At 39.3% G+C, this 10,464-nt stretch overlaps 1 protein-coding gene across 8 annotated transcripts in view; it reads left to right on the top strand.

The window, feature by feature from the left end:
• The first annotated feature begins 3,718 nt into the window (after positions 1-3,718).
• LOC110509735 (serine/threonine-protein kinase ULK1) overlaps positions 3,719-10,464 on the top strand; it is a 49,160-nt gene continuing 42,414 nt past the window's right edge. For 5 of the 8 annotated variants that reach the window (XM_021590808.2, XM_021590809.2, XM_036967305.1 and 2 more), the window contains exons 1-3: positions 3,719-4,394; positions 9,977-10,069; positions 10,162-10,203. In XM_021590808.2, coding sequence (XP_021446483.2) covers positions 4,305-4,394; positions 9,977-10,069; positions 10,162-10,203 — 225 coding nt within the window. In that variant the 5' untranslated portion in view covers positions 3,719-4,304. Of the gene's footprint in view, positions 4,395-9,976; positions 10,070-10,161; positions 10,204-10,464 lie in introns of those variants that run through there. The other 3 variants (XM_021590807.2, XM_021590812.2, XM_036967307.1) reach the window with 3 other exon arrangements.

Genomic DNA, 10,464 nt, shown 5'->3' with positions numbered 1-10,464 from the left:
AACACGGATCACTCTCAAACGATGTTCTTCTTTTACCCTTATTGTAATGTCAAATAACTAAACAAACATGATAACATTATCATTTCTGTAAGGCATTGTTTTCATTTTAGTCTACCCTAACAATATTACTCTATATATTTATTACAAATCTCTGTTGGATATCCACTTTCTGCTTCACACTTATTAAAAACCTCTATGGGATTGGTGTCCCAATACTGGGACGGTTGTTGTTCAATTTGTGTAGTGGGGTTATCTTCACTGGATCAGTCTGAAACTTTGCATACACACTGCTGCCATCTTGTGGACAAAATCTAAATTACACCTATGATCCTATCTTAATTTTTTATTTTTTTTAAATTCCACAACACAAGTCAGATTATAAGTTACATGGACTCACTCTGTGAATCACACTTTGGATGGTGTATCAATACACCCAGTCACTCAAAGATACAGGTGACTCAGTGTACAGAGAGGAAGGAAACAACTCAGGGATTTCACCATGAGGGCAATTGTGATGTTAACCCAGTTACAGAGTTAAATGGCTGTGATAGGAGAAAACTGAGGATGGATCAACAGCATTGTAGTTACTACGCAATACTAACCTAAATGAAGGAAACCTGTACAGAATGAAAATATTCAAAAACATGCATCCTGTTTGCAATAAGGCACTAAAGCAATACTAGAAAAAAATGTTTTGTTCTGAATAGAAAGCATTATTTTTGGGGCAAAGCATGGCGGTGGCTGCATCATGTTATGGTATGCTTGTCATCGGCAAGAAACAAGGAGTTTTTTTAGGATGAAAAGAAATAGAATGAAGCTAAGCACAGGCAAAGTCAGAGAGGAAATCCTGGTTCAGACAGTGGGAGACAAATCATTGGACAGTTGGAGACAAATCCACCTTTCAGCAGGACAATAACCTAAAACGCAAGGCCAAATATACGCTGGAGTTACTTACCAAGACAACATTTGAATGTTCCCGAGTGGCCTAGTTACAGTTTTGACATAAATCGGCTTGAAAATCTATGGCAAGACATTAAAATGGCTGTCTAGCAATGATCAACAACCAACTTGGCAGAGCTTCAAGAATTTTTTAAAGAATAATGGGCAAATATTGTACAATCCAGGTTTGCAAAACTCCTATAGACTTACCCAGAAAGACTCACAGCTGTAATCTCTGCCAAAGGTGATTCTAACAAGTATTGACTCTGGGGGTTGAATACTTATCTAATATATTTTCCATTAATAATAATATAATTTTTAATTTTTCTTCCACTTTGACATAAGAGAGTATTTTTTTGTAGATCGTTGACAAAAGGGGTGTGAATCATTTCTGAATGCACTGTTCATGTGACCACCACAAAGTTCAAACTTGCTTTACTGACCATGTTGATACTTTTACACAAATGTGCTTATGAAACGAATAAATAATGACAAGACAGGCTAATGAGATAATTTAGTAGAAGCCTGAACTAGATAATTAGGCCTAGATCATTATCGTCATTAATAACCACACTGCAATTGAGCTCATTCTACTTAAAATGCTTCCACATTCCATTTAGTAGCTTATCTTTTCATCACCCTTGTACTGTATGCGTTGAATCGCACATCCAACTTGCTGTGCTGAGATGTTCATTTGGTTAAGATTGACAGCAGGAAACTCATTTCAGGACATTAGGTTACTGTAATGCGTCATGTTGTAGGTAGATTCTGACTGTGTCCTCTAAGCACCCATAATAAGTAGCCTAGCCTTTTGATTTTTTATGTACAAATAAAGATTCTTAACCAATCCATTATTTGTCTCGTAAGTGGTTTCCACTGGGCACACACTGGTTGAATCAACGTTGCTTCCACTGGTTGAACCAACATGGAATAGACAGTGAATTGACATCTGTGCCCAGTTGGTTGTACTTTCTGGTGTTTGAAAAAAAAACAATGTTTTTAAAAGAATGGCAAACAATATCAACATGAGCTAACCTTATCCGCTGTAAGCCGCTGTTCTTGATGTTTTGTTCTCTATGTCCTGCACTCTATGTTATTTTAGTCTGTATTGGCTTCTAAAAATTCCTTCAAGGGAAAATACTGTACTTTGCATCGAATTGAAGTACTGTCTGTTAGTCAGTTTGTCCCTCGATTTAGAAACACTGCCCAATCTACTGCAGAGTAGACAACATTATATTCTCACATTCTATTCTATTGTGGTGTCAAACCTCATTATTAGCCTACATGTTTTGTAGCCATGATAGAACACTCAGGACAACACATTCTTATATTTTAATAGGCATGCAGCTAGTATTCATAGTTTCTTACATGTTCTAATTCAATATTCATATTATAAACTATAATAATTAGGCATAATTCACATGCACACGCGCACAGACAATGTGGGAGATGTGTCAGGTAGCCTAGCGGTTAGGAGCATTGGGCCAGTAACCGAAAGGTCACTGGTTTGAATCCCCAAACTGACTAGGTGAAACATCTGTTGACATGGCCTTAAGCACAACCTGGTCTCAGAGGATTTTGGGTTATTCTGTACATAAATCCAAACACTCCATTTAGTATTCGTTTGTGGATATCCATTTTGTATGATATGTCATGTTTTACAATTCGCACAATGTTTGCAAAACGTACAATATGTTACGAATTTGCAAAACACATGATTTGTTGCGCTAGGTGGCCAATGCTAACATTAGCTAGGCGTTAGGGTTAAGGTTAGGAGTTAGGTTAAAGGGCTACGGTTAAGGTTAGGAGAAGGGTTAGCTAAAAGGGTTAGGATTATGGTTAGCCAACATTCTATGTAGTTGCAAAGTAGCTATAAAGTAGTGAGTAGTTGCTAACTAGCTAAAATGCTAAAGTTGTCCTTGATGAGATTCAAACACGCATCGTTTGCAACTTCTAGCAATCCAAAGGTTGCATATTAAAATCTTATTACAGACAATGTTATCTAATTAGTAACTTTGCAACTACTTACTACTTTGTAGTTACTTTGCAACTTCTTAGCATGTTAGCTAACCCTTACCCTAACCCTTTTAGCTAACCCTAACCTTAACCTGTTGCTGTATGTTCACATTATATGCACACTCATCCACCTTGACCAACCACCCTCCTTTCATTTTTGCCTCAAGTAACCTTCTGTCTTGTGTAACATATCATACTAATTTTAGCATCCCGGATTTACATGTAATACATCTAGTCTATGAGACCAGGCTTTTGAGCAAGGCCCTTAACCCCAATTGCTCCTTGTAAGTGTCTGCTAAATGACAAAAAAAAATTGTGTTGTGTCTGGTCTGCCGCTTGCATGACCCTCATGCAACACTGATTTACAACACATGGTGCCAGTAGAGAGATGTAAACTTAGTTTTAACTAAAGACAGTTAATTATTGACTCAGCCCATACCTGTTCTTATGAGAACATCATAAAAACACACATCATGTTATTTCACTTCACCAAAAATGTGTAGAGGCTATAAAAGATTCTATACAATTTGTGCTTGGGCCATAATAACACCCTACATCAGTTATGCTATCAAAGATAGCAGGCAATTTCTGTTGATGTCAGACAATTATTATAGGTTAGGTTACTGTTCTTTACTTTGCTGTCCAGGTAATATATCTAGTCTAGGTGGTTGCATGCAGAAAAGTGGGCAAACAAAAACAACAGCACACTTGATGTGACACCACCCTAGTTTGACGTAAAAGAAAATACAGCTGTAGCTCTGTGCGCGTGCGCAAAATTGCGGGACTTAGAGAGCAACTGAAGGCGTGCACTAACCTTGTTGAGACCATAATCGATACGAGGGTTCCTCTGGGGGGGAACTATTAGCCCATTGAAACTATTACGAGATGCCGCTTGCATAAATGTTATGGACTTGCGTTGGAACAAATTAAAACACATTATTGAACGGGTTGCAACGGAGCCAACGATATCCTCTGTATACCAACAAAAACACCCAGGCGTGCCTTCTGTTTTTAAGGTGGATATGTTTTGCTAGCAGCTAGCTTACATTGGGGCATTGTGTCTTTGTAAACACTGCGTCAGTTGTGTAAGCTAGCTAGCTACCAAAACAAAAAAAACATGGGACTCGCATATTGTTAAAAGGAGGCTGACTCCTTTCCATTCTTTACCTAAACATGAGAGAAGAAAGTCGTTCTTTCTTAAGAAGGCAGTTCATGGCAATTGAAAGACGGGGTGAACTTTCCTGCTGCCCCGACTTCACGGAGGAGAAAGGGACTTCCGAGAGAGGAGATATGCGACCGTGCAACGCTTGTAATTTTACTTCAAAATAAAACCCCGAGGTTCTGGAGCGATGGAGACCGTGGGGAAATTCGAGTTCAGCAGGAAGGACTTGATAGGACACGGTGCATTTGCGGTGGTGTTCAAAGGCAGGAATAGAGAGGTGAGGGAACGATGTGGCAGTGTCATTGTGTCAATCTAGATTGTGTAAATGTAGCTATTATCCAAATGAAACAGTTACGTCTGAATTGTTATCATTTTTATGTTATCGTACGACCTTAATTTGGACATGGCAGCTGAAAGATGCAATCATCGGGTTTGAGGATGAAAAATATGAACAGCCATTTGCAGATGAAATATGAGTAATAATTTATTACAAGTGAATTATGAACCTAAATTACAATATTTGCCTTTCACAGTTTTGGTGGGTGTGTTTGTGATGGGGATGGTCGAACATCTAGCCTATTATAATTCTATGTTGGGGGGGGGGGGCTTTTGTTTATTTCAAAAGTCTAAACTTGACCATTGATCACAATGGCATGTTGAGACATGTTTGTCCAACAACAACACACTTTATGCTGAGGAGGGAGAATTCTGGTCCCATGGGGAAAATGGAAAGCCAGGCAGGCCTACCTTATTCATTCCACTGTATGTTGTTACTAGTGATGGGGGGAGATACAGTTACATATTGGGATATTATTTTTTGATGATATTGTATCGTTTTGACTATATCGCCAGATTATTTTAGCGCTAGTTGGCTGCACCTGTACCAGTATTTTGTTTAATTCATAGCTTGTTCTCCATATTCTTTTTAATAGGGAGACAATTTGTTTTAAGTAATTTTCTTATTTCCATGATTTATAAAAACGTGTTTTCGCATGGCTCTCTCCTGTCCCTCTACAGCAGATATATGGTGCGCAATATGTTTGGAACATCAAATCGCAATAAAATCACAGTATCGAATCCCTGCCAATTCCCAGCCCAAGTTGTTACCAATGTTCCCTCAAAAAAAATTCAGCACTGAGCAAATTTCAGGTCTGCTGAGCCAAACTTGAAAGTTGTGAAAATTCTGTGCAACTTCCAGTGTGCATTTACTGTGAACACTGAGGCTGTACCTACTTTAAGTTACAGTTTTAACAGTGGCCATGCAGACTACTGTGTCTATTTGATCAGAGTGGCCTACCATCAAAAACAATGGAGAAAATGCATTCAATAACAATTTAACATGGCAATAGCTGTTCTGTCATTCAGCCTACAGTAGCAGCCAATGTGGGGTGTTCAATGTAGGCCTACATTCCATGATACTTTTTCATTCTCTCATTCACAACTTGACAAACACTTGATAATGCCTCAAATTCCCTGGCGGCATCTTCTTTGTGTGGCCTTAATGTCCCCTAAAAAAATCCATGCCTTTTGCAGCCAGTGGTCGTTGTGACCTTGGGCTAAACATAATAATGATAATTCCCTGCTGCGTGCTCCAAAGCTCCTCTCACTCAAATGGCTCCTTCACGTGATTGGGTTTTTCTCACGGGCTACAAGTAAAGACTGACACATCAGGGACGAGGCGCATATTAAAGATCTTGGAAGAACTGTCCACATTTAATTTTCGTCAGCCAACAAGATGAGTAGGCCTAACTAACAGCAAAAGCACTAGCCTATTCCCCATAGTACAAAGGTTTAGCTATTATATTCTGTGCGAGAAAGAAATTCCAAACAGTCTGGGATAGTTGTGGGATAGATCCCAAATTAATTCAACCACTAGCATCAACTTTTTGTGAGGCTGATACAGATCAGAACATTTAGCTTAAAATATTGATAAACTATTAGGCTATTTCTTCACATTATGCAGAAATGCTCACATGACAGCAGGCTATAAGTGCAAATGTTCCACAATGCGATTTATGTATGTAATGCTTTTATTCTAAAGGTGCATTTTTATGGTGAAAATTATCTTCCCCAAACGTAAAATTCACGTGCTGTGTATGTATGCCAGTTAGGCTCTAAACCTGTTGTAAAGCTGATTTAATGTGCTTAAGTTTAAGAAGTTATTTGGCCACTTTAGTTGTGATGCAAACCTTATCAAAACATATAGGCCTATTGGCTAGACTTCATGAGGAGTGCGGCTATGATTAGAAAAGGAATGCTTTACTTGCATTACTACACACAATCTGGGCATTATTCACAAGCTATAGGCTAATTTTGTCACCCATCGGACTAATCTTGATGTCTTTACATATACTAAATAATATACAGTACCGGTCAAAAGTTTGGACAAACCTACTCATTCAAGGGTTTTTCTTTATTTCTTTTTACCTTTTTCTACATTGTAGAATAATAGTGAAGACATCAAAACTATGAAATAACACAAATAACACAGCTTTGCACACTTGGCATTCTCTCAACCAGCTTCATGAGGTAGTCACCTGGAATGCATTTCAATTAACAGGTGTGCCTGCTTTGCTTGAATTGCATTGTTGTTTGGGCCATTAAAAATATATATTTCTGGCCTCCCGGGTGGCGCAGTGGTTAAGGGCGCTGTACTGCAGCGCCAGCTGTGCCATCAGAGTCCCTGGGTTCACGCCCAGGCTCTGTCGTAACCGGACGCGACCGGGAGGTCCGTGGGGCGACGCACAATTGGCCTAGCGTTGTCCGGGTTATTGGTCGGTGTTGGTCGGTATTGGTCGGGTTATTGGTCTTTGTCTCCTTGTCTCACCGGGCGCAGTGCGCGCTAGCCAAGGTTGCCGGGTGCACGGTGTAGCCTCCGACACATTGGTGCGGCTGGTTTCCGGGTTGGACGCGCGCTGTGTTAAGAAGCAGTACGGCTGGTTGGGTTGTGTATCGGAGGACGCATGACATTCAACCTTCGTCTCTCCCGAGCCCGTACGGGAGTTTTAGCAATAAGACAAGATAGTAGCAATTGGATACCACGAAATTGGGGAGAAAAAAAAAAATATATATATATGTATATATATATACAGTGCCTTGCGAAAGTATCCGGCCCCCTTGAACTTTGCAACATTTCAGGCTTCAAAGATTCAACTGTATTTTTTTGTGAAGAGTGGGACAAAAAAATTTTCAGTTTTTGATTTGTTAAAAAAGTTTGAAATTTCCAATAAATTTATTGGAAATTTCAAACTTTTTTAACAAATCAAAAACTGAAAAATTGGGCATGCAAAATTATTCAGCCCCTTTACTTTCAGTGCAGAAAACTCTCTCCAGAAGTTCAGTGAGGATCTTTGAATGATCCAATAAATGTCGTTCCACTTCATGATTGTGTCCCACTTGTTGTTGATTCTTCACAAAAAAATACAGTTTTATATCTTTATGTTTGAAGCCTGAAATGTGGCAAAAGGTCGCAAAGTTCAAGGGGGCCGAATACTTTCGCAAGGCACTGGCAAAATGATCACACCTGTAATAGATCTGTTGTTGTATTACTTGTGAAGCACAGCTAAGTGAGAACACATTTAAATAATGTACTTTTTATTTTTATTTTACTGGGCTGATGGTGCCTGCATCTGAGGGCCCGCCTCTCAACATCCCTCCGCTCTCCCTTTGCTCCACTGACACTGACCAAAAAAGGACACTGTCTTCCAGCTGATGGCCAAACTCAAGTCGCACCACATAATTTGCGCATGAGGCAGAAATAATCTTTGTTACTCCTATGAACAGAGAAAGTGAAATATTCCACAATATTAAAAAAGACCCAAGCCGCTAATAATAATAACAACAATGCAAGCCTACAGATCCACTTTCCTACTCATTCATTACTGCTGCAGTGCTTGTTGTAGCGCTCAGTGGAAATGGGAAGAACGTGCATTTTATGGCTTATACAAGTGTTGAATAGCCTACAAAGTGTTGACAGTGCTGAGTAAGAACTTTAAATATGAACTTACTCATTAAAATAGCATCTCTTTGCTGTATTCGTTGACTGTCTTTCTTTAGTCATGGTTTTATACATTTTGAAATCTCACAGTATCAACTTTGCTGTAGCTTTCTTTTATGCCTGCTACGTTACCTCGGACACGGTAATCTGAGCCATCCGATTAGCCAGCAGTAGACCTAATATGGCACTTGATTTACTCTCTGGACCGACCGGTAAGGCAGAGTTTGTACCCTCAGACACATGAAATGGTTACAAATGGAAACAGTTCTCCTACCCTGCATGCAGGGCAGCTGAATCGATTGCACCTAAAGTCAACAGCCCGACACCAAAACAATTAAAGTAGGAACACAAGGTTTTATAGTTAGTTTTTTTTACAGAAATGTTTGCAGATTGACTAGGAATGCCTTGGCTGATATTTCTGTGGGCTGTCCCAGGGACCTGGCCGCGCAGGGGCGCAGTTTAGAAGGAACATAGATTGTTACCGTGGTTACGGTCCAAACACTTAAGACACACCCTATCCCCTCAGCCCTCAATTAAGGGGACACTTCTGAAGACGTATCAGGACGTCTAACGAGTATACACTGGCTGGAAATTGGACAACCTTTGGCTGGAAATTCTTCACTCGTTCATCCCGCGATGATTGTGTTTTCAGCCACCAGTAGCTTGTGGGTGCTTTGCTACAGTCAATTATGAGTGCATGTCTACTTATATTGAATATGTAATTATTAATATATGCCTACTGTATTATAGCTAGCAAATTAATTTGCTAACTAACGTTAGCCTGCCTAGCTGGATCTTCTGAAGAAAAATGTTTTCTTTCTGCAATTTCCAAAGGATAACCAAACAAAGTAGCATAGTAGCAACATTTCTAACTTATTTGCATTCGTTTTTACTTAAACTTGTATGTTGACTTCTCCAGCGATTTTGTTTTGAACTTTTCGCTGACTTTTCTTAGCAGATGTGCAATCGTCGCGAATTGAATTATGGGGAGTTTCAGGCCCCGGAGTGTACATAATTGTACACTCGCAAAGCCGACTAAAAACGAGGCCTGAGGGGCTTACGTTGCAAACTTTCCTTGCATGGCTAATCATTTGGACCACCCTCCAAGATGGCGAGGGGGATTCCCCCAAGGGCATAATGCGAGGGTAAGTGGACGAGGGTGTGTCTTTAAGTGTTTGGACCGCAAGCCCATGTCTTAAGGCGTCTGCATGCTTTGCTTTTCATCCGGAACAGTTTGCATATATTATGACGCCAATTACATTTTGTGAGGTTTTGGTTTTCAGCACGGGTTTTTGCGGCTGTTCGTGCACACATTTTTTTCACCGAGGTAAGTCGAAGTCTGTAACCGAAGTCTATGCCCCTTCGTTGGTGATTGGTCAACATTAGGGATTATTCAATGAACTGTTTATCATACAACGAGAGACGAATAGTTTTCACTTACGTTTTTTTTTACTTGAGATATACTGCACCAAATATGTTAGATGTAAAATTGCGCGACTAAGAGCTCCTCTGCAAAAAAAACGTCAAAATGAATTATATTTCTTGAGTTATCTTAGATTGATTCAGACTATTTTGAGGAAGTATATACTGGCTACGATGTCTCAAGAATGTCAAACAGTACTATTCCTGCTTTTTTCTCATTTTTCAAACAAAGGTCTTTTAAGGGAGTATGCAAGTCATACTCATTCGGTTTGCCTAGCCACCAGCCGAACCAAAGCACGCATAAGGCTTTATAGTAGGCTACCTTTCCACTTCCTTATGTTCCATGCTTTTTAACGATAAGCATTCATTAAACGGCACCCAGAAAACATTGGGAAAAATGTGTATTATAATTTTTCATAATTATTTTTGTTTGTCTATAGAAACACGACTGGGAGGTGGCTGTGAAATGCATAAATAAGAAAAACTTGGCAAAATCTCAGACCCTTTTGGGAAAAGAGATCAAGATACTCAAGGTAAGACAACCAGTTTTATTATCGATAGTGTATACAGTAAGACTTTCAATTTGAATAGCTGTAAACTTGCATTTCCCATTTATTTTCCCCAGGAACTAAAACATGAGAACATTGTTGCATTACATGACTTTCAGGTATGTATTAAGCCAAATCCTTAAAGGTGCAATATGCCGAAATCTCTCCACCATATCATGTTTGCAAAAATTTGAATAGTTCACCTAATTTCAGTTTGTGACAAGTGTAGAGAATTATTGTACCATCTAAACTACTGTGAAAGACATTGTCAATAACCAAAAATATTGTATTTTCAGCTGTATGAGAAGCAGGTGTACAAAACCAAAACTTGAGAACTGGAGGCATAGAAATAGCACACATAGAACATATCTACCCCTTCT

Source organism: Oncorhynchus mykiss, chromosome Y (assembly GCF_013265735.2).
Source record: "Oncorhynchus mykiss isolate Arlee chromosome Y, USDA_OmykA_1.1, whole genome shotgun sequence".
Lineage (NCBI taxonomy): Eukaryota > Metazoa > Chordata > Actinopteri > Salmoniformes > Salmonidae > Oncorhynchus > Oncorhynchus mykiss.
This window is presented reverse-complemented; position numbering and strand designations above follow the sequence as displayed.